General features: G+C 47.1%; 2 protein-coding genes across 3 annotated transcripts in view; both read right to left on the bottom strand.

Moving 5' to 3' along the window:
- Positions 1-1057: 1057 nt before the first annotated feature.
- SIGLEC15 (sialic acid binding Ig like lectin 15) lies at positions 1058-4233 on the bottom strand. Its single transcript, XM_033164724.1, has 2 exons — positions 3834-4233; positions 1058-1467 (listed from the first exon to the last, which is right to left on the bottom strand). Exons 1-2 carry the CDS (start codon positions 4231-4233, stop codon positions 1058-1060), a joined length of 810 nt encoding a protein of 269 aa, XP_033020615.1.
- Positions 4234-16573: 12340 nt separating this feature from the next.
- SLC14A1 (solute carrier family 14 member 1 (Kidd blood group)) overlaps positions 16574-24844 on the bottom strand; it is a 30143-nt gene continuing 21872 nt past the window's right edge. For both annotated transcript variants that reach the window (XM_033164620.1, XM_033164621.1), the window contains exons 7-10: positions 22286-22433; positions 21035-21169; positions 18639-18688; positions 16574-17676 (exon numbers count right to left, since the gene is read on the bottom strand). In XM_033164620.1, coding sequence (XP_033020511.1) covers positions 17494-17676; positions 18639-18688; positions 21035-21169; positions 22286-22433 — 516 coding nt within the window. In that variant the 3' untranslated portion in view covers positions 16574-17493. The remainder of the gene's footprint in view (positions 17677-18638; positions 18689-21034; positions 21170-22285; positions 22434-24844) is intronic.

Here is a 24844-nt window from a genome sequence, read left to right as displayed (position 1 = left end):
CGTGGGTCCCTCCCCACTCTTGGCAGCCTAGTCTTCTCCTTGACACGCTAGTTGTCCATGCACAGGGATAGCTTCATCATTGAGGAGTTCAGTGTTCTTTGGTATAGAGCAAACTTCCCCCAACATGGTACACTCCACCTGGTGTTGGACTCTCCAGCATCCATTGCCTCTGACCATTAGCTGTGCTGGCTGAGGCTGATGGGAAATGGAGTCTCACAAGGTCTGGAATGCACACTCTGCAGGCTGCTTCTGCAACTCTGCTTGGGGCAGATTTCCTGCATGTCAAATTTCAGATTATAAGCTCCTCAGGACAAGGGCTTGACCTTCTGTATGCTAAATCAGGGTTTTCCCAAACTTGGGTCTCCAGCGGTTTTGGGTCTACAATTCCCACCACCCCTCTGGTCCTACTAGCTAGGGATGATGGGTGTTGTAGTCCAACAACAGCTGGCGATCCGAGTTTGTGAAACTCTGTTCTAAAGCATTGGTCTTCAGCTGGCCTGATCTGAAATGGGTCGTAACACCAGCAGCATACATCTTCTGAATATAGTGCAAAATAATAATAATAATAATAATAATAATAATAATAATAATAATAATAATAAAGAAATGGGGCCTAAATGCATGTTTGGGTTACAAGTGATATGATCAAGTTGACGACCTAAAACACCATGCATGCTGATGGTGCCAAATATCTAAAAACCAACACTCCCTCTGCAAATCCGGGCTGCAAAACTGGAATGTGAAACCGGATCTAGAGAGCCAGTGTGGTGTAGTGGTTAAGAGCGGTGGACTCGTAATCTGGGGAACCGGGTTCGCATCTCCACTCCTCCACATGCAGCTGCTGGGTGACCTTGGGCTAGTCACACTTCTCTGAAGTCTCTCAGCCCCACTCACCTCACAGAGTGTTTGTTGTGGGGGAGGAAGGGAAAGGAGAATGTTAGCCGCTTTGAGACTCCTGGAGGGGAGTGATAAAGCGGGATACCAAATCCAAACTCTTCTTCTTCTTTGGTTTCTATATGAATACCGCTGCTGTTCCTGCTACTATTGCTTTGTTTAATTAGGAAGCATCTCTGAGTGATTGACAACGCAACAGAAACATGCACCTACCTCTCTTCCAGAAAGCGCCAAGCCCCAGTATCGCCACTAGCGCCAGCATCTTAATCCCCAAGGCGGCAAACAAGAGGACCAGGACCCAGGAGCTGCCCCCAGCTCTGAATTTGTAGAAGTATACAGCCCCCTCTGCTCTTCCCAGGCTGTTAACAGCTGTGCAGGTGTACTTCCCATCGTGCGTCAGGCGCTGAAGCTCCTTGGTTATCTGGTGGGCCGTAGTTGAAGCCGAGATGATGTTGTCGGAGGGAGGCCCGGCCCATGTCAGGGTGGGCAGAGGCTCTCCTTCGGCTGTGCACCTTGCGTGGAAAGCGTGGTCCTGGCTGGTCTGGACGGAGATGTTAACGATCCTGGGGGGAGCTGCAGAAAGTCCCGAAATATGAACACAATGCAAATACAGTGGTACCTTGGTTTAAGAACAGCTTGGTTTATGAACAACTTGGAATAAGAACGCCGCAAACCCGCAAGGAGGTGTTTTGGTTTGGGAACTTTGCCTTGGGAGCAGAACATGTTCCGCTTCCTGTTGAGTGTGTGCCATTTGCAAATTGAGTCCCCCGCTGCTAATCAGAGGCTTCCTTTTGAGTCTGTCGGCTGTCGAGTCCTGAGCACCCACACAACACAGAGGTGATATTTGGAGCTTTTGATTTTGCTAAAAAAAATTGTGTTTTTGTGTGTGGCTTTTTCATTTATTTTTCATTTTGTTATCATTTTTTTTTTGTAAATAATTTTTATTGGTTTTTCCTCTGAATTTAACAAAGATTATAACAGAAAATTTGTAGAGATAAATAATACAAAAACTTATATTACAAAAGATTTATACCACTCTTATCTTTTACATTTACAATTTACATTCACTTCCCTTCTTTCTTCTTATGTCTTCTCTAAGTCATACATCTATGTTTTACACATCAACTGTTTTTCCACCGATTTAATTTTCTTTTTCTTTTCGGATTTCAATTAGTTCTTACAATCCCGTTTCAAAATTATATATCTTTCCTTATTTCTTAGGTATTCTCTTATATAAAATAACTACACGCCATGTGTTTTATGTCATCCTTTACATCTTACACACCTTCTCCAAATATTCCATAAACTTTCCCCATTCTTTTCTAAATGTTTCTTCCCCCTGTTGTCTTGTTCTTCGTTTTATGGGACTGACTTGTGACTGTGGCTTGTGACTTTGTTTTTGTGACTGCAGAAATGGATAAAAGCCTCCCATCCAAACAATCAGTGCACGTAAGAAATAAAAAATCAATTTTACTTTTTATCATCTACAATACTGTCTTATTTATTTTATGGTACAGTACATTGATTATTGCCTTCATTTTATAGATCAATGGTCTCGTTAGATAGTAAAATTCATGCTAAATTGCTGTTTTAGGGGTTGTTTTTCATCGTTTGGAATGGATTAATCCATTTTCCATTACTTTCTATGGGAAAGCACGCATTGGTTTAAGAACACTTTGGTTTAAGAACGGACTTCCGGAACAGATTAAGTTCGTAAACCGAGGTACCACTGTATATGTGTGTGTGTGTGTGTGTGTGTGTGTGTGTGTGTGTATGTATGTACATTCCCCCAGTGAACTCAAAACCCCTCCCTGTTAGGCCACCTAAACATTAGGAAGAACTTCCTGACAGTAAGAGCTGTTTGACAGTGGAATTTGCTGCCAAGGAGTGTGGTGGAGTCTCCTTCTTTGGAGGTCTTTAAGCAGAGGCTTGACAGCCATCTGTCAGGAATGCTTTGATGGTGTTTCCTGCTTGGCAGGGGGTTGGACTGGATGGCCCTTGTGGTCTCTTCCAACTCTATGATTCTATGAAATTATGCACAGTCCCAGTTTGCATATGGGGAAACCAATCTGGTACACTGTATTTTGCGTTGCGCATTGCATGATACTCCCACAGTTAAATTTATCTCCCCTTTTCAGATCGCCTTGGAAGGTCAACCAGATGATCTGAAAACTGAATGGTTGTTGACAGATGCTGATAAGGGCATCAGCTCTAAGGCGCACCATTCACACCAGCGGCAAGAAAGATAAGGACAACCTTTCTGGATAGCATAAGTTAAGGTTACCAGATGTTTTTCAATGAATCCAGGGACACTTTTCAGCTTCATTAGGAATGATAGGATTTTGTCAGGGGACTGATCTGTACATCCGGGGACTGTCCCCGGGAAACAGGGATGTCTGGTAACCTTAGCATAAGTGCCAAACCCTAGGGATGCTGACCAGAAGGAACGTTCCTAAATTTCTGACGTTGTACAATTGTTCTAGTCTGGCGCATGCAATGTCTTTTGTTTTGCAGCTGTGTGGTTTGTGCTCATACTGCACTGTGATGGCCGTTGGCTATAAACAACAAAAATTATTTATTTGATTTGATTTGAAATGGGACAACCAAATACAGATTTAGATGCTTTTTCACCTTCTCCTCTACACTCCATCATTTACCATCCTGCCTTTCACTCAGTTTGGGATCCGCCCTTTTTACCACAACGCAGGACAGCCGCTGCCAAGGCCGCTTCTTTCACATTGCCCTCCTCTCGTGCCCCAAAATGGGCAGGTGAATGGGCAGAGGCAGGGCGTTGAACAGGAACAGAGGCAATAGACTGTGGACGCCCCTCCTGGGTGTAGACCTCACTCAGTGCCAGCCTCTATGCCAACCTTTCACACTGGTCATCCATTTCCAGCTCTGCCCCCTTCCACCTCTATTGGATCTGAAGTTCCTCTCACCTATGAGGTGGAGCCTGATTCCCATCCTGCTCTCATACTTGTCGTGGAAATCCCCAGAGAACTCGACTCGGCAGAAGTATCTGTTCTTGTCGTTCCACGTCAGGCTGTTGATCTGGAGCGAGAGGTTGTTCTGCCTCGGGTTCCCCAAGAGCTTGTATCTGCCCTCCGAGCCAACGGTGGTTTTGCAGGGGTCACTTGAGCTGTGGGAAACACACTTGAAAACAACGGCCCCATTGAAAGGTTCTTTGACCCGCCAAATGGCTGTCAGGGTCTGGTCGTTGGTGTTCTGTGGGTGTGTGAATGTGCAGGGCAAGGCAACTGCCTTGCCAATTTCGCCGGTTACCTCTGACGGGATGTGCATGGACCAGCCTTTGGAAGAAACACCTGGAAGAAAAAACATTGATGATATTTAGTTAACCAATAAAACCTCACACAAGTTCTTACCCAGCCTGACCAAACTCAACTATATTTTTGAGAGCGCAACTGAAAGCGGAATGTGAGAATGTGACAAAATAAGTGTTTGAAAAGGGATTATCCTGTATAGGGAAGGACAACAGTTCCCATCGACATGGCAGGCAATGGGCATTGCCCCCTCACATTAAACAAAGCTAGGAGACTATTGTACAGTTCAGTTGCGCGTAGGGTGATAACCCTGAAGGGTCAGGTTATCTGGCACCCCGACATAAAATGCTGTGAGGCGTCCCTTTACCACGGCGATGGCGTGCATCTATCAAATGCAGGGAACAATATTTGGTTGGCTGACATAATTAGGGACATTAAGTATTGGTTGCGGGTGTGAGGGTATTGGCGGCGAGACCTTTAGGCTCAATTGGCGGTTAGGCATTGGAAAAACATCAATAGAGGTGAGAAGGGGAGGTAGCGCCATCACCTGCCCCTCATTTGAAGGGTATTCCATTAAAGGTTTCTGGGGGCATGGCCCTGTCCGAAGCCTAGGGAGATTAGGGCCCAAGGCACGCCCCTAACAGTGATCACAGGGGGAGTTCCACTAGATACACATCATTGGGGCTCCTCCAGGAGGTTAACCCTTCCCAGACTTCCAACACACGGGTTGGGGTCGGATATAGTCGGTTAGGGTCCAATGCCTAAGCCAATACCGCTCAACATCCGTAACCAATAAAGTTGTGGCCTTTACGCCCATTAAACCTATATCATAGAATCATAGAGTTGGACGAGACCCCAAGGGCCATCCAGTCCAACCCCCTGCCAAGCAGGAAACACCACCAAAGCATTCCTGACAGATGGCTGTCAAGCCTCCGCTTAAAGACCTCCAAAGAAGGAGACTCCACCACACTCCTTGGTAGCAAATTCCACTGCCGAACAGCTCTCACTGTCAGGTCTCAAGTGTCATTATTTCCTTCAGGGAGGGAGGGACATTGCCACGCAATTCCCATCGACATGGCAGGCAGAGTTCAGGGCAAGGCTCAAATTACAGAGTAGGGTCCGAGACAGAGCATAACAGAATCATAGAATTGTAGAGTTGCAAGAGTGGCTGGCTCCTTTAGCTATGGCTTCCCATTATGTGAAAACCAAGAAACCATGGTTGAGGGTTTCCAAACAAGTGAGGCTATGAAGCCATGGTACAAAGTGGATTGTGTGGGTGCTGCTGCGTTCTGTCTAAGGCAGAGTAAGAGCACACCAAGAGTGCTGCTGGAACAAGCTAACGACCCATCACAGTCCATCATCCTGTTGCCACAGTGACCAGCCAGATGTCTGCAGGACGTCTGCAAGGAGGACCTGATCCCAACAACGCCCGCCCCATCTGTGATTCCCAGCAGCTGGCATTCAGAGGAAACACTGCTTCAACAGGAAGAACATAGTCAACCGGACCAGCAGCCATTGATAGAGCTCCATTGGCTACCAATAGGTTTTTGATCAAGACCTGCAACGTCTTGGGTTTTGCCCTCCATTCTGTCCCATAGGGAATCGGGCAATTCCAAGAACAACATAAGGACGAGAGGGGGAAAGTTTTCCCAAAGCAAAACCCACCTTTCATAAGAGAGCAAAGCAGACATGCAAGCAAGAAGCTAGTGCCTTCCATCTTCTGGGCTTGCTGCGCCGCGAAGCTTGTTTGCTGATCTGTTCAGATCCACTCTTGGTTTGCTGCTGGGTAAAATGCTGAAGCAGTGATTCCACTCTGCAGAATGAATGTGACTGGACTTCCCTTATCCTGGAAAATGTGAGTTCACAGGGCTGGCCAGCTGATGAGTCTTTTTGCTAGCCATGCTGGGATGACTGTAAAAGCCATAGCAGAAAGAAGCCATTGGGTTCTTCTTCTCACAGCACTGCCCCCCCCCCCACCATTTAACCAGGGTGAAGGCAAGGGCTGAAATGACTTGGGGTTTTAACTAGTGCTGTGCTGAAAATGTCTCCCTTAAAAGAAACCAAACTCTTCATCGATTAATGAGAAAATTAATGAGAAACTACATTGCATACTAGAGGGACCCAGGTGGCGCTGTGGGTTAAACCACAGAGTCTAGGACTTACTGATCAGAAGGTCAGTGGTTCGAATCCCTGCCATGGGGTGAGCTCCCATTGCTTGGTCCCAGTTCCTGCCCACCTAGCAGTTCGAAAGCACGTCAAAGTGCAAGTAGATAAATAGGGACCGCTCCAGCGGGAAGGTAAACGCAGTTTCCGTGCGCTGCTCTGGTTCGCCAGAAAGCGACTTTGTCATGCTGGCCACATGACCCGGAAGCTGTCTGCGGACAAACGCCGGCTCCCTCAGCCTATAGAGCGAGATGAGCGCCGCAACCCCAGAGTCGGACACGACTGGACCTAATGGTCAGGGGTCCCTTTACCTTTACCTTACATTGCATACATGGGGAGAGAAATTTTAGGTGAAATTCTCATGGTCCTTGGTTGCAGAGATTGCTTTTTTTAAAAAAATAATCATGCATGCTTTATTGTTGAGGCTCAGGGGCATTTATAGATGCCCTTTCCTCCATTCTACAAATCATCTGCACTCTGCAGCCTTCCTGGGTGCCTATACTCCAGAGTAAAGCCCATGGGAAGACATCATGAGGACCCGCCCCCCAGTGGCGGAGCTTCATGCTCTGGCACCAGGGGTGGGAAGCAGGCGGGGGCGTGGCTGGTGCTTGTTCTGGGGGCGGGGTCCGCTGCCCGCAGGGGCGTGGTGCACATTCTGAGGGCGTGGCATGCAGCGTGGGGGGTGGGGCAGCCGAGATGGAACCCTACTGTGATCGCGCTGCCCGGGGCACCCCGCCCCCTACGCCCCACCCTTCCTACGCCAGTGCCCCCACCCCCCGACTCTTTCAGATCAGGAAACACAGGCAGACAAGGAGGCTGCAAAGTGCTAGAGAAATGTTTGTTGGAAAAGAAAACACATGCATCATTCTTGGCCGCTTTGCATGATCCTGTACACTTCTATCGTATCTATGGAGAAGCATATAGACCGCCCTGTTCTCCTTGAAGCAAGGGTGAGACAGAAAGGAGAATAAATGCACAATAAAGGCAGCAAGAGCAAATTTAACCCACACATTAGACTGATTGGGTTTCTACCTACCAGACGCTTAGAAGAAAGCGTCAAAGGTGAGGATCCAGCAGCAACAATTCAGTCATCCTGAAGTGCCACAGTAAGTGTTCTAATGTGCTTTGGAAAGCTTTGGTTGTGGCATTGCAGTCTTCTTGCAATCTCTTATCTGTTCCTCTTCTGATACAGTCCTTTGGCCCCCTAAAAGGAGTGAGCATGGCTATCTTGATGCACCAGTCCTCTTAATGGGCATGTGGTTTCCTGGTCCTCCTGTGTTTCACTCCACAAAGGCAGTGAGACACAACTGTGGTGCTAAGAAGCGAGCTTTTTGCCACAAGAGGGCAGTGGGGCTTGAAGGAGATGCCGTGAACTTGAGTAGGACTCTCCCCCCCCCCCCAATAAAACTGCCTTGCTGGGTGGTTGTGAGGGGAAATCTAGGCAAAACAAGGAGCCCCAGGCATTGTGCAGCTCATTCCGCCAGGTTTTATGTGAAACTGGAGAAGCTTATCTGGTTCTAAGTAGAGTGACTTGTGGAGCAAAAAGGAAGCGGAACCCTACAGGATCAGGCCAAAGACCCATCGGATCCAGCAGTCTGTATAACAAATAAAGGCTTGACATATCTAGCTTTGCATGTCATGAGTCTATCTCCTATATTAAACTCCAGCAGCTAATGAAAACAATTGCTTTCATAAATGGACTTTTCCATGATATTCTAATTTATCGAGTTTCACCTGTATGACTGGAAGGTTGAGACTCACCTGCTCCATCGGGTCAATGGCCCATCTAGTCCAGCATCCTGTTCTCACAGTGGTCAACCAGCTGCCTGTAGGAAGCCTACAAGCAGGATCCAACCACAGGAGCACTCCCCTCCCTGTGTTTTCCAGCGACTGCATTACTGCCTCTGGCCATGGAAGTAGAGTGTAGCCATTGTGGCTGGTAGACATCAGTAGCCCACTCCTCCCAGGATTTCTCCAAGGCTCTTTTAAACCAGCTAAGCTGGTGGCCATCAACTGCCTCATGTGGCAGCGAGTTCCGCAGTCCAGCTATGTGCTGCCATGAATGTGCCCATGTATGCTGTGAAGGTGTCAACATGTCTCATTCATCCACGAGCAGTGCCCTTGCTGACTTCCGGGGCCCAACGGGAACAGCACTGCTCGACTAAAGGGATATCCCATGGAGGATGGAGCATCGGAGCAAGCTTGTTTTCTCCTTCTCCGGAGCGTAGGACCCGAAGCAACGGCTTCAGTTGACACAAACGAAGTTCAGGGAGAACTTTCTGTCAGGAAGAGCTGTTCAACAATGGAATTGGCTCTCTCAGAGAGGTGGTGGACTCTGGAGGTTTCTAAGCAGGGGTTGGATGGCCATCTGTCATGGATGCTTTCGTCAACATTGCTGTATTGCAGGCAGTTTGACTAAAGGTAAAGGACCCCTGGACAGTTAAGTCCAGTCAAAGGCGACAATGGGGTGCGGCGCTGATCTTGCCTTTCAAGCCAGAGGGAGCCGGCGTTTGTCCACAGACAGCTTTCTGGGTCATGTGGCCAGCATGACTAAACCGCTTCTGGTGCAACGGAACACTGTGACAGAAGCCGGAGTGCATGGAAATGCCATTTTTACTTTCCTGCCACAGCAGTACCTATTTATCTACTTGCACTGGCATGCTTTTGAACTGCTAGGTTGGCAGGAGCTGGGACAGAGCAACGGGCACTCACCCCGTTGTGGGGATTCGAACCGCCAACCTTCCAATTGGCAAGCCCAAGAGGCTCAGTGGTTTAGACCACAGCGCCACCTGTGTCCCTGGCGGTTTGACTAGATCAGTGTTTTTCAACCTTTTTTGGGCAAGGGCACACTTGTTTTATGAAAAAAATCACGAGGCACACCACCATTAGAAAATGTTAAAAAATTTAACTCTGTGCCTATATTGACTATATATAAAGTAATTCTCTTGAATAGGAATCAAATAAACACAATTTTTCCCACGGCACACCAGGCAACATCTCGCGGCACACTAGTGTGCCGCGGAACAGTGGTTGAAAAACACTGGACTAGATGACTCTTGGTGTCCTTTTTGACCGTGCTGGATTACCAAATGCTACAAGTCATTTGCCTAGTTCTTTTTCTCAATATTTACATGGTTTCCGTAGTTTTGCACGCTGCCACCCCCAATCTCCGAGCGGTGTGAGATTCCATGGGTTCCAGGCAAGTGTTCACATTTCCTTTTGGAAATGAGGCACAGTGAATAGGATTTATTTGCAAGTATATATGGTCTGGGACTGAGAAGAGAAGACTCCCTAGAAAAGACCCTGATGTTGGGAAAGATGGAGGGCACAAGAAGAAGGGGATGACAGAGGATGAGATGGTTGGACAGTGTTCTCGAAGCGACTAGCATGAGTTTGGCCAAACAGCGGGAGGCAGTGAAAGATAGGCGTGCCTGGCGTGCTCTGGTCAATGGGGTCACGAAGAGTCGGACCCGACTGAACGACTGAACAACAACAACAATGGTCTGGGACACGGGTGGCGCTGTGGGTTAAACCACAGAGACTAGGGCTTGTCAATCAGAAGGTCAGCGGTTCGAATCCCTGTGATTGGGTGAGCTCCCGTTGCTTGGTCCCTGCTCCTGCCAACCTAGCAGTTTGAAAGCACTTCAAAGTGCAAGTAGATAAATAGGTACCGCTCCGGAGGGAAGGTAAACAATGTTTCCATGCGCTGCTGTGGTTCGCCAGAAGTGGCTTAGTCATACTGGCCACATGACCCGGAAGTTGTACGCCGTCTCCCTCGGCCAGTAACGTGAGATGAGCGCCACAACCCAAGAGTCGGACACGACTGGACCTAATGGTCAGGGGTCCCTTTACCTATACAGTGGTACCTCTGGTTATGTACTTAATTCATTCTGGAGGTCCGTTCTTAACCTGAAACTGTTCTTAACCTGAAGCACCACTTTAGCTAATGGGACCTCCCGCTGCCGCTGCGTCGCCAGAGCATGATTTCTGTTCTTATCCTGAAGCAAAATTCTTAACCTGAAACGTTAATTCTGGGTTAGCGGAGTCTGTAACCTGAAGCGCCTGTAACCTGAGGTACCACTGTAGCTATATGGTCTGAGCCTGCCATGGAGGGTTTCACAGCCTTCCTGACATCTCCACAGCCTTGGATTCAAGCAGAAATCAAACATTAATTTCAAGCGCTTCTCTTTCTGTCTCCAGCATGCTGCTTTGCTTCTAGCTCACATCACGGCAATCCGACTCTAAACTCAGGCTTTGCCCTATTCCTTGTTCTCCTTAATGGCCCGTCACCCAGTCTATCACCGCGACACAGGGAGCAAGCCTGGCTTATATTTCGAACACTTGCCGAATCCGGGAGTTGGCAGGATCTCGCCTACAGCTGACTCCCCGCCCCCCACCCCGCAAACTCATAACAACATTTTAATGGCTGAAGAGACTGTTGATAAAGCCTGCCCTGCCCGACTTTGCAAATCTCCAAGCCGTAAATTGCAGGCTCAAATACTTTTGTGCTCAATAAAATATATATATATTGCCCAGCCTTTCGCCGCAGCGAGGGGGTGAATCGGAAAGGGCAGTGGAATTTTTCCTTTTTTTGCCAGAGGGGAAAATTCCAGTCAGCTGAGCCACAGGGTGCCCAGGCCCAAAGCTGTGACATGGCGCTTCAGAAAGTGGAGCTCTGAGGTAAAGCTATGCTAACCTTCCCTTTGTGTGCATTTGACCCCACACGCAGCCAAGAAAGTGTTGAATGTTGAATTTTTCTTGGGTGTGTGTGTGTGTGTGTGTGTGTGTCAGGGAAGGATTACCGGGCCTGGCAGTCTTCCATCCTCCATGGTGCGGCGGTGGCTCTTGGTTTCCATGGCGACAGACTTGCCGCCATCTTTTTTTCCTCACATTGGAACTTCTGGAGGGGGGTTATGAAGCTTTCCAAATCTCTTCCTTGCCGCGGCTCACATTGTGGCAGCAGTTGCTAGTTCCGGGCTTTAAATACCCGATTCACATTCATTCAAGCTTCAAATGGGGTTATTATTGCAATATTTGTATTCTGTTCAGACACACCTGCCCACAATTTCTCTTGGCAGGAGTTCAGGGCCTTGAACAGCCGACAAGCAAAAATTCAAAGATGGGAAGCTTTCCCCTTTGCTACACAGCCATGCTGGGGAAATGTTCCTCCTCAGGGATGGGGGATCTGCAGTTGGATGGGACTCCGACTCCCATCATCCCCGGCTGATGGCTAATGCTGGCTGGGGCTGATGGGAGTTGGAGTCCAGCAACATTTTCAGGACTGCAGATTCCCCGCCCTTGATTGAAAGAAGGATGCTCACTAAAGTATATATGCTGTTTGATGAATTGAATTAATTCCTGTGCTAAAACCTTCATCAGCAATAGCAGCGATAATCTAACATGCCATATGTAAGTGAAACAGATAGGATGGACATCTTCTTTCTTTCCAACTGCTCCTGTCAGAGCACCCTGCTCTGCAAAATTGTGCAGAATTGACTTAATAATAATAATAATAATAATAATAATAATTTATTATACCCCGTCATCTGACTGGGTTTCCCCAGCTTCCAACAAAGTATTAAAATACAATAGTCTGTTAAACATTAAAAGCTTCCCTATACAGGGCTGCCTTCAGATGTCTTCTAATAGTCTGGTAGTTGTTTTTCTCTTTGACATCTGGTGGGATGGCGTTCCACAGGGCAGGCACCACTACCGAGAAGGCCCTCTGCCTGGTTCCCTGTAACTTGGCTTCTCGTAGTGATGGAATCGCCAGAAGACCCTCAGAGTTGGACCTCAGTGTCCGGGTAGAACGATGGGGGTGGAGACGCTCCTTCAGGTATACTGGACCGAGGCCGTTTAGGGCTTTAAAGGTCAGCGCCAACACTTTAATAGCTGTGTCAGGCCTGGTTTTCAAGGCAGAGATGGAACAGTTTTTAATAAAAGCAAAACTGAGAACACCCAGTGAAGCGTTTGAAGGTATGGGTTTTTTAAAACTGCATACTAGGGCTCATACAGCATGTTGGCATCTGTCTGCCTTGGGAGACAGTTGGGGAGTGCACCTTTGGGGGTGACGTCAGTGGAGGCAACCCATAATACTCATACCTTCTGCCAATCTGGTTGAACTTCTAACTGCTGCCTCCCTTGTTGTTTTGGCTGCGTTTGGAGCACTGGCCTGGCCTCTCCTGGGTGCAAGTCTGGGCATTGTGTCTGGAGGTCCTGTCCAGATGACAGGACCCCCCTCTTGGCTTTGCTGATGTGGTCCAAAGGAAAGGAAAGCACCAGTTTGGCTGCAGGAGTTGCTGTAAGGAGGCATGCAAAGCACCGTTCAACCACCATAGGGACTCCACTCCAGATTTCTGTAGGGTTTATTCCTTAACCTTTTCTTTTCCTGAAGATGTCCTGCAAGGCAGCGGGTATTGATTTTTCCTCAGGGTTTGCTCCTGAAGCCTTTATCCCAAATGAGTGTCACTGCAAGGCAGCAGAGGTTGAGGGTCAGAGTTTTCCTTCTCCTAGGTGGGCTACCTTCCCAGGTGGACGAGCCCTACCTGCCCCTCACCCCCTCTACAGCTCGTGCAGAAACCACCTTCTTGAGACCCACTGTTGGTCTCTCATCTGCTCAATCTGCCAGAGTCTGTCCTTGCATGCATGGAACATATCTAACTCACTGAGGGTTGGAGACCCATTGGCTACCCTCACCTGGTTTAGCTGGCCATACAAAGCCAGGGGTGCGGCCACTGTCACATACCCACAGCTTCTAGGAGTCACAAGCGAGAGCTGAGTTCAGGGGGTGAGGACCAGTGGCAGATGAACTGCCCAGAAGGAGCACCTAGTGTCCCCCACCGGAGATATTGACCCCAGTTCACTCCTCACAAAGCTACAATTCCCAACATCCTTAATGAACTATGGGGGAACATTTCTCTAATATTCATTGTGGCTACAAGATGCTGGGAGGGGAGGTTTAATGCTTCCTTCTCCAGAGATCCTGACACAAATCTCCCCCCCCCCATGCTGCACTGAGCCTTGGGGTGGGGGGAACCCCCATGGGTGCCAATGGGAGAGTGCAAAACAAGTGGGTTATGTTCCTTTGATTCCACTTGTAACTGTGTGCTTGAAGAGGGCAATGGGCATTGACAGATGATGAAACACTAATACAATAAAGGTGGCAATAGACATTTTATGGCAGCAATAAAAGTGGAATTGGCCTCTGAAGTGAACCTCTGGTGTCACAGTGTCCTTTTCATGACACCAGTTGGTTTGGCCCTACCATGAGGCAAAGTGAGGCAATCGCCTCAGGCGGCAGGTGTTAGAGGTCAGCTGCAGACATTTCCTTTGAGATTCCCTCCAACCAGTCCCCTCTGTTGGAGATCGATGCCTTTCATATATCTCCTAAACTAGCCTTCTGCCCTCAGGGGCACTGGAGGAACGTTATCCTGTTATCAGTGTTGAAGAAAGTTTTGATTGACAATCCACTTAGCTTCTGTACATGGGATGAAGGGGGCACCAACTTCTGCTTTGTCTCAGGCGGCAAAATTCCTTGAGCTGGCTCTGGACTCTGGCTGTTTTTAAGGATGAAGGAAGTTGAAAATATCTCCTATGTTTTACTCCCCCTCCCTTCTCAATCAATGAATAAGAAAATAAATTGCATTTGAAAATTATGAAAGAGGAGAGAACATTTCAGTGAAGATGGAGCAAGCTTGTTTTCTGCTGCTCCAAAGAGTAGGACCTGAACCAACGGCTTCAAGTTACAAGAAAGAGATTCCAACGAGAACTTTCTGACAGTTAAGAGCTGTTTGACAGAGGAATGGACTCCCTCAGGAGGTGGTGGACTCTCCTTTCTTGGAGGTTTTAAAGAAGAGATTGGATGGCCACCTGTCGTCTGTGATCTGTCATGTATAATCTAGTTGAGATTTCTGCATTGTAGGGGCTGAGTGACATGACCCTTGCGGTTCTTTCCAACTCTACAATTCTGTGATTCCATGATTCTATGCTCATGTGCTTGCCTTACTTCTGAGGTGTCTGAAGGCTGTTTGTAAATATATTTTTGTCCATTCTGCAAAGCATCTCAAAAGTGTTTTGCACTCTGTGCCCTTCCCAGGTGCTCACCCTTCAGTTAAATCCTTGGAGAAGGCACCCAAAACAAACTTATCCCCTGGATGTCCCCCACCCAGATCAGGAAGGCTGCAGAGTCCCAGAGAAATATTTAATGGAAAGAAAAACACTCCAAATGATAAAGTAAGCTCAAAATCCTGCACCCAAAGCAATTCTCAAGTGCCCCGAGAATGATGCACATGAAAAATGGAAGCCTCTTTCAGAAAAAGAGAGAAAGAAATTGGAGGAAGGATTTTGGCCAAACATTAGATGGAAGAAGTACAAGTCTCCATGTGACTAGTCATGGTGCAAAAGGCTACAGTATGTTTCAGTGAACCCCTTGGAGAGGGACTTGTGGGCTCAGGAAGGTTCGGAGAGGTACTCAGTGCAAGCAGGTTTTATTGAAATGGGAACCTGGCAGAATAGTGTTGGTTTGTTTTTTTAATGGCCCTTCACCCTAGGTCCATAGCTGTCAACTTTCCCTTTTTTGCAGGAAATCCCCTTTTCCCAGCACCGTTTCCCATTGCAAAAAAAGGGAAAGTTGACAGCTATGGCTGTTTCCCAATGCAAAACAACAACAACAACAACAACAACAACAACAACAACAACAAAAATGAAGGTTGACAGCTCTGCCTAGGTCTTTAATGGTAGGTTGATCTGCAAATACTAGCAGGTGGCTATCTATCCTACCCTCTGTGGGCCATTTCGACAGGTAGGTGAGTTTGGATGAGTTAGGCATACTCCTGAGTCATCAGTTCTGTGTATTCATTGGCAATCGTTGCCTGTGTTAGAGCAGCACCTTCCTTTGCAGTATATTTCAGTGTCTGCAAACTAGTTACGAAGGACACCTCCAAAGGGCTTCTTCTAAAAGAGCCATTCTGCTGACAGAAGCCAAGATGATTTTGCCTTGTTGCAATAGTGGAACATTGCTGCTCCGTACAAAACCATAGCTTAGGAAGTTCCATTGCTGAAAGTGTCCCAGCACCAGATCTTCTCCTCTCCGTTTCTTGCAATGTAGAGCAACGAACCTGGATGAAAAACCAGCTTTGCTTTGCTTTGCTTTTGCAGTCCAGTGCCTTAGGAGTGAATCAGCTTCCACTTAATTGCTTTGATATGGAATATCTGTTTCTATGATGCTGCCCTGCACATGATTTCCACCAGAAGGAAAACCGCAGGTGACAGCTCAGACTGCAGAAAAGAGAATGAGGAACTTCTAAGATGGAACAGCAAGCTTCTAATCTTCCAGTGGCTTCTGATGCCCCGAAAAGAGAATAGGAAACAGCCACAACTTGTGAACTTTGTCTATAGTTTTATTTGGCACACAGGAAACACCTTCGCTCCCTCCTTTAAGGCACACTTATTACAATAGCTGTAATAATATAGAAAACTATAAACACAGCAGTTCAAATTTCATGACCTTTATCCACTGCTGCTCAAGGATCCCCTTGTTTACTGCCTTTTCCCTAACTATAGTTTGCCAAGATAAACACAGTAGCAAACCGTGGTTAGCATCAAGCCTTCGAACCATGGCTTGAAGCAACTTTGCAAACTATGGTTTGGAGGAAAGGCAAGGTGCTAGTCAGCCCTGGCGTCCATATCTCAATAGGGGGCTCACTGCGAATATTGAAATTATAGTGGTTTCACTTTTGCTATATGGTATAATAGTTTTAATTGAATCATGTTATACAAAATGCTCGATATTCTTATTTGCAGTGCCCCTGAAGAAGAGGCATATTTTCAAATGCATTAGGCCAATAAAACCTTCAGATTTCACCCCTCCCATTTCTCCCTATTATGTTTGCTTTCTCTCCTTTTGTTTCTCCACTGGCAAAACACCAGCCAATTAGTGGCAGGAAGCATGTACAGAGTCAGACCATTGGACTAACTAGCTCAGTATTGACTGGCAGCAGCTCTCCAGAATATATATATATATATATATATATATATATATATATATATATATATATATATATATATCTGGGGTCTCTCCCAGCCCCTACCTGGAAATGCCAGGGATTGAACTTGGGAACCTGTGGTCTTCCAGATATTGGATTCCAACTCCCACCAGCCCCATTCTGCATGGGAGGCAGGAGACTTGAGTGCTTTCTGGCAGCTGCAGTTCTGGCCTAGGATGTTGGTCTAGACACTTCCAATGCCATTAAACAAGTGTTTATACTCAGGAGCGCTTAACACAGATTAGTTTTGCCTTACCTGTCCAGTGATCTGGAGTATGCGCTCTCATTTTGCAAATTAAAAACCCACCAGTCAACCATGGGGATTCCAGCAAGGTGACACAGACTATGCAAGTATGGTTAGCCCACATCTCTTCTGTTCCTTGTAATCAGACACGCCCATTGCATATAATTAATACAAAAATACTCTCCCCAAACATGTGCCTCTCCCATTGCTTGCTTTGTTCTCTCAATTAGATGTTCTCTTGATTGAATATCATCCCATCTAGAAATCACCAAAGCCTCTTTTCTCAGGAGCCATTCTGTTCCCGAAAGTAGTCTGGGTCTTCAATATGTCTCTTTTTCATATGAACTGGCCCCTATATGAGTGCTCAGTCTCCAGAATAAAGTTGGTGCCATCCAGCACTAAAGTCCTGTGAGTGTAACTTGCATACAATATTGCATTGTTACACACAATAACATCTTCCTCCTATTCCTTACAAGTGACACTGTATAGCATTGTTTAAAAACACACACACTGTGATTACACACACACACACACACACACACACACACACACACACACGTATCTTGGTGTTATCATCTCCTATTTCTTCAGAGGACTGGCTCCAGCCAGTGAACCTGCAGTTGGCCACCACAGATCTCAGCCCTCATTCGTTCCATCAATGTCACACCCCTTTCCAAACAGTATATTCCGCTCACTTCTGACTGGCATACGGAGAGAATTCCGAGACTTGCTGATCTGAGTGAAGTTATTTGTGACTTAAAATGGATGAAGAGCTCCATCAACAGCTTTGTTTTCCTTCTGAACTCTTTATCTTTCCTGGGAAGTCCAGACACCACTACAGACAGGAAGATGCACGAGGCTTAGCCCGTCACACATCGTAGGTGGACTTGGCGTTTTGTCCGTCGTTTCTCGTCAAGTAATAGGCCCGGTTGGCTTCTGGGTAGGAGACTTTGGAGAGAGGAAGTTTGTAGATGGCATCGTTGGTGGTAGTTAAGAGCAGGAAAGTGAGCGAAGATAAACAGAAAGGCCATGTTCCCAAAGGCATTCCGAACTGAGGGAGAAGAGAGGTTCAGAAATGGGGATCAGTCATTGGTCCTTTATCCCAGATTCCTAAGTGTGGTACTCATTGCACCTAGAAGAGACTAACCCAGTCTCCAATCTCCTTTTTGGACCTGAATCTAGATGCAGAACCCCATGGGCTGTAACCCCCCCCCCAACTTGTTTTGCTCCTTATTTGTTCAGTCCATCTGCCCACTTCTTGCTTTGTCAAACACAAACTTCCCCCAACATGGTACTTGGAGGAACTCGAATTCCTGTGTTCAGGGATGATGGAAGCTACTGTCCAATCACAACTGAGGTTGGGAAAGGCCGTTGCAGCATCTGTCCAAATGAAGAGTTCTGTAGAATTCTACAGCTTGCTCAGTGACATTTTGTTTGGTCCCCAAAAAGGATATTAGCCAATGGCAGATTTTGGAAGTACTTATTATGGACCAGGGGCCCATGCTTTTAAAGCATCTTAGGTTGGTTTGTTCATTTGCTCTGGCTGTGAACAGGAGAAGTGTGCATGCACACAAAAGCTCATTCCAAGAACAAACATAGTTGGTCTCTAAGGTGCTACTGGAAGGATTTTTTTATTTTTTATTTTGTTTTGATTATGTATGTGTGTTCGGGACAGTGGATTCCAATTTTATTTGTCTACTGGCTGTAAAACCTTTTGATCCAGCAGTTTACACACTTTTTAAATAATGAACAATTGCAATAAGACAGGAGTGCTATAGAATAGCAGCTTTACTTTTTTATTCCCCTTTTAAATCTCCCAGAGTCAGGAGCCAAGACCAACAAGCTCCTTTTTGTGTGCTTCCATTTTTTTTAAAAGGGGGGGGGGAATGCAGCCATCTCCTTGCTACTTACCCCCCCCCCCAGCACTCTTAAGGGGATGGTGACCTTATCACCAAGAAAGCGACTCTGAACACTTAAGGATGAATTCAACCCCTTAAAGCCTGCAAAACTCACCACGGATAACATATGGCCCAGTGCTCCTCCTGAGTAGGCAGTAAAAAGGGCTGAAGGGGAAAAAAAGAGGCAAGGGGGGGGGGGGAGAGAGACAAAGGAGAAGTAAATTAGACTAGTATATATGGCAAATTCTGAAATGGAGCAGGGCAGGGAGTTTGTGGGGAGAACGACTTCTTTTGTTTTTACGGGGAAAGGGTTTACGGTGTTATGCGAAAATTGGGCATGGCTTTCACAGCCCAACTCCCACCAGGGTCTGCTCATCCGTCTCTTTGCAAGGAGGGTGACTCCGAGGAGCCCAGAACATATTTTTAAACCCTTGGATAGTGACTGCCCCTGTAACAGAAAGACCGCCTCCAAGATGTCACAGGTACATCACAAAACGGGATGTGCAGGTAAATTGGATCGTGCTCAGAGTTCCCGTATCTCCAAAATATTTACGAGTCTGTCAGTCGAGATGCCTGACCACACCTGATAGCTGCCCTACCTGGCCTTTCTGAGAAAGTTTTTGAATGGGTGAATATCTTGACTGCAGCATTCATTGTCAAGGCCCTGTGCGATTCATACATAGATTTCTGCTCTCTTGACAGGTCAGCAAGGCCATTTAACTTGTCAAACCAGATTGCAGACGTTTCCTGCTACGTGACTTGAGGGGGGTCTCTGAGGTTGACTAGGGGCTAAACATGGCTGCCGCATTGCTCTCTGTACTACTTGAGACATGTGCTTTATGCACTTATGTATGTGCGTTCGTGGGACACAGGTGGCACTGTGGTCTAAACCACTGAGCCTCTTGGGCTTGCTGATCAGAAGGCCGGTGGTTCGAATCCCCACGACGGGGTGAGCTCTCGTTGTTCGGTCCCTGTTCCTGCCAACCTAGCAGTTCGAAAGCATGCCAGTGCAAGTAGATAAATAGGTAGCACTGTGGCGGGAAGGTAAATGGCGTTTCTGTGCGCTCTGGTTTCCATCATGGTGTTCCATTGCACCAGAAGCGGTTTAGTCATGCAAGTAGATAAATAGGTACCGCTCTTGGGCTTGCCAATCAGAAGGTTGGTGGTTCAAATCCCCACAACGGGTTGAGCTCCCATTGTTCGGTCCCTGCTCCTGCCAACCCAGCAGTTCGAAAGCACGTCAAAGTGCAAGTAGATAAGTAGGTACCACTCCGGCGGGAAGGTAAACGGCATTTCCGTGTGCTGCTCTGGTTTTGCCAGAAGCGGCTTAGTCATGCTGGCCACATGACCTGGAAGCTGTATGCTGGCTCCCTCGGCCAGTAAAGCGAGATGAGTGCTGCAACCCCAGAGTCGTCCGCAACTGGACCTAACAGTCAGGCGTACCTTTACCTTTTATGTGCATTTGTGCAATTATGAATGCACATTGTATTTATGCCCCCGTTGAATTCTTATAACAAAGACTCTGACAACATAAAGAAGCTGAGTGCAGACCACTGGCCCCTCTAGCTCAGAACTGTCTACATGTGAAAAAACACATTTTTCAAAAATCAAAAGAAAGAAAGGACACAGCTGAGTCTGGCCTAGTGATTCCGCTATGAGTCAAATGGAACTTCTGGACGCTGCTCTGATTTTGTTCCTTATCTCACACTCACTAGGGAGGGACCCTTGGCCAATGGCAGAGCAAATGATGCTCTGTATTCAGGAAGTGTTGGGCATGAGCAACCTTGAATTCATTCCTCCGGTCAGTAGAGGGCAGGGCTGAGACTAACAGCTAGTGAGGGGAAAATGCACTCTATGGTTGGTTCGTTCTCTCTCTCTCTCTCTCTCTCTCTCTCTCTCTCTCTCTCTCTCTCTCCTGCATGATGGAGCCATGGAAAACGAGCTTCCACCATGTAGGAATCCAAAGCCATTTTTGTAAATATGAAGAACGTGTAAGGAAAGAACTTACTTTTCTATTCCAATGGGATCCCTCTATTTTCCTTTTTTTACAACTTAAGTAATGCTAACGATGTGAGAATGAGACAGAATGGGTGGCAGAGCAAATGGGTAGACCCAGCTTCCAAGCTTCAAATTCTGCTATAAACTAAGTCAATGTATACTTTTTTTTAAAACCCAAGAGAAATTCCCGAATTCAATCCCTGGCACCTTCAGGGAGCATGTGATGGGAAATGAGCTCTCTCTGCTTGAGACTCTGGAGAGATGCTGCCAATCAGAGGATTTTTTGAATTTGAGTTTAGTTTAGTTTGGTTTATATCTTCACAACATCTCCATCTCGTTTCAGGGATTGTCACGGCCGAGTCTTTATACTTTTGTTCTTTGGTTACTATATCCCGTGACTGTCTTTTTGTCTTTTCGCCAATCAGAGGAGGCAATACTGGGCAACAGGGACAAATGCTCTGACAGATTCCTATGAGTTGCGCGAGCATAATAGGGACGAAACCGGGTACCTACCACAAGCAAGTGCAAGAAGGAAGGTCTGCCAGGTGAGGGCGTAGAACATGCCCCCGATTGCGATGCAGGAGAGGCAACTGTTGTAATTCCACAAGCCGGCGTAAATATTGTTAAAAGGTGTGGCTAGGCTCAGGGCTGCAAAGAAGACAGGTGAGAAGAAGACACGTCACTCCTGGGCTGAAGGCAGGGCGAGGCACCTTTGGCCCTCCAGATTTAGCTGAACTAAAATTTGGCCCATCCAATGGAATGATGGGAGATGGTGCCCCACTACATCTGGAGGGCCCACTGTTCCCCAGCCTTGATACTGTTATAGGAATTTTAAGGTCAAAGTGGGAAACCTTCCCATTGTCTCTTTCCTCACAAATCCTGTCTTAAGGGCACATTCAAGATATGAACAGGGTGTGAGCCTGTGACCTAGATTCAGGAATTAAGTAGTTATAATAACAAAAGAGTGGCCAAAACCCAGATAATGCAATCAGGTAACTTGCCAGACAGGAGATAAACAATGCACTCAGATTTCTGTTGTAGACCACCTTTTCTGTGATGTAGGTATGATGTATTGGGGGAGGTGGTCCTGGGCTACTACAACCCTTCTGTGATGTATGTATGATGTTTCTGGGGCTGGTCTGGAGTTTGAGGGTGGGCAATTCCAAAAGTCTATATAAGGGCGGCCACACCTTTGTTCTGGGTCCTCCTTCTCCCTCCTGCGTGTGAGGGAGCACCTTGTTGCAACAGTTTATCAAGATCAGGCTTACTAGCTGCTTTGCTTCTCAATATTCTCTGGTTGGTCTCTGTTATTTCCTCCTACCGATAGAGAACCTAAAAAGAGGACTCTATATGGGCTCTTGGGTACCCCATAAGGGAAAAAGAGCAGTTTTTTTCTCCTTATATCAATATCTATGGAATAATAGTGAACTGGGTGATTAGGTCCACACAATCTCTAGAAACCTTCTACCCTAGGATCTCAAGAGGGAATTTGAGAAGTGTGACTAGCCCAAGGTCACCCAGCAGCTGCATGTGGAGGAGCGGGGACGCGAACCCGGTTCCCCAGATTCCGAGTCTTCCGCTCTTAACCACTACACCACATGTTCTTCCCTCTTTAGACCGCAAGCATGGTTCGTTGGTTTTATCTGGCAAGCTAACCAGATACTAACATCTCAGTTGTAACCCCAGTTTGGCTGGATATCTATAGGGTGGAATACTTAGGATAATGGTTTAAGCCAATTCTGGCTGCCTAGGGCACTCTCATACCTGCAGGCACCCCCAGTGCCGAGCCAATCACAGCATGGATGAAGATGAGTGGGGAGGAAATGAACAGAGCCACCATGATAATGCCTCCAGTCCAAGGGTTATCGCAGCCGTACACTTGCCCAACTCCAACTGGGACAGACTGCAAAATCTGTGGAACAGGTATTGGGAAAAGATATATCATGTTTCAAGGTTGTATGACAACGGTCTTCCATACTAATGCCCCCATATTAATAAGGACCATCAATTTCCCAGAATCCCATCTCCCACCATACTCGGGTCTAAATGATTCAGGGAATTTATGACAGCATAGGATAGTGATTTGGCTCCAGTACTTTGGCCACCTCATGAGAAGAGAAGACTCCCTAGAAAAAACCCTGATGTTGGGAAAGATGGAGGGCACAAGGAGAAGGGGACGACAGAGGATGAGATGGTTGGACTGTGTTCTCGAAGCGACTAGCATGAGTTTGGCCAAACTGCGGGAGGCAGTGAAGGATAGGCGTGCCTGACGTGCTCTGGTCCATGGGGTCACGAAGAGTCGGACACGACTGAACGACTGAACAACAACAACAACAACAACAACAACAACAACAACAACAACAGGATAGTGATAAAATATATAATTCCTGATGTATATTCTCAGACTTCAATAGTTTTAAAACCTGGGTGTATTTGATTCCTGGATTACGTAACCAGGAACACATATCTATGTTTGCAGAGTGCAAGCTTTATGTAGGGCACTCTGTGTGTGTGTGTGTGTGTGTGTGTTGAGGTGGGTCCCGTAGGCATCTGTTTGGCCATTGTGAGAAATAAATGCTGGACTAGATGGGCCATGGGCCTGATCCAGCAGACTCTTCTTACATTCTCATTTGTGAGTCTCTTACCGGGGCTCTCAGAAACCAGGCTCTGGCATCTGAAAGCCCCTCTGGACTGGTGTTTTATTGCAGGTGCATTCTGCAACGTGATACTGGCACAATAGTAGCGTATGAGTGATGGCTTTATTCCGCTTGTTAGTCTGTTTGTTTCTGTGATGTTTTTCTCATGCTACCACATTATTGCTCTCCATAGGGACTATAGCTCAACAAAAGTGGGGGGAAACCAAACCAAACCAGAACATTTGCGATAGGTCAGTCTGGAGAGCACGAGGCTCTTAATCTGAGGGTCATGAGTTCAAGCAAAAGTTTCCTGCGTTGAAGTGGGTTGGACTAGATGACCCTTCGCGGTCTCCTCCAACTCTACAACTGTGATTCTATGAAAAAGGTTATGAGGTTTCAGCAGGACATTACGGGAGATGCTCTGATTGAAAACGAAGCAGTTTGACCACCCCAGAACTTTTGCAGACATGAAGAGTATTGAAAGCGGGGTCGCATGTGACCGACCCATTAGCATTAAGAACACAAATCACCATGAATGAACCAATTCACCAATGCTCTGTTTCCACAGCTAGCTTGGAATATCAAACACTGTTGCTCAAGGGCTCCATCTAGACTGCCTTGGTACCTGAGGGGCCCAGAAATAGGCCTCCCCTTGTCAGCCCATCACCCCCCTGGGTGATGGAGACCGTGGCTTCCAGATGTTGCTCATCTTCAGCCCCCGTCACCCTTGGGGTTGATGGGAGTTGGTGTCCAGCAACATCTGGAGCAGGATTGTCCCAAGATGTTTTGGCACCTGAGGCAGATCACAAAATGGTATCAGGAACAAAGGGGAAAGAAGTGATCCGCCACCCTGGTGGATCCTGCAGCCTGAGGCGGCCGTGTCACCTTGCCTCATCGGTGGGCCGGCCCTGGTCTGGAGGGCTGCAGGTTCCCCATCCTCTGTAGTGAGGATTCTGCAAGGACATTCCATTCATTAAATTCCTCCTTCTCCTGAAAGGAGATTTGGGCATCTCAGCCACTCGCACGGTGTGGATAGCTAGCCATCAACGTGGAGCTCCCATCTTAAGACGTGACACTATCTGCTTAGGGGAGGTGAGGGACACCGTTACTGCTCCCCCTCCAGTTGAATGAAGTTTGCGTCTGTTCCAGGGACATATAAACTGGGCTTTTGTGAGCTGAACTCTCGACCCCCGAGCTGGTATGTGCCCTTCCTTCCTTTCAAACAAGAAGCTAATGTCAGGCAGAGAATGTTATGAATCTGAACCGTGATGAGCCGGCTGCCGAAACAAAGGCCTCCTTTTAAATTAAATTAAATGCCCGGTGCACGAGTCTGCTCCAGCTTGACAGCAGAAAACTCATTACTGCTTTGGCTAAGTCGCAGGGGAGCGTTCCACTAAATGACGCTGCTGGCACACGCTTTTGGAAGTCTCTTGCGGAGATAAGAATAAAAAATATTTCTAATAACCTGTTAATCTCACATAATACGTCTCCCCTCCATGGAAGCTGGAGGTGACTGGTCTCAGTGCCAAAAACCCATTTGCCAACGGAGGCCCCAAGTTGTACTTTTCCACAGAGTTTGTGGGACGCAGTGCTGGTCACGTCAACAGAGTCTTGACGCGGCTCCCGAACGTACAATTCTGTGCATATCCCAAATATTTCACTACAGCTAACTGAGCAAGCGATTGGG

Source organism: Lacerta agilis, chromosome 11 (genome assembly GCF_009819535.1).
Source record: "Lacerta agilis isolate rLacAgi1 chromosome 11, rLacAgi1.pri, whole genome shotgun sequence".
NCBI classification, from domain to species: Eukaryota; Metazoa; Chordata; class Lepidosauria; order Squamata; family Lacertidae; genus Lacerta; species Lacerta agilis.
This window is presented reverse-complemented; position numbering and strand designations above follow the sequence as displayed.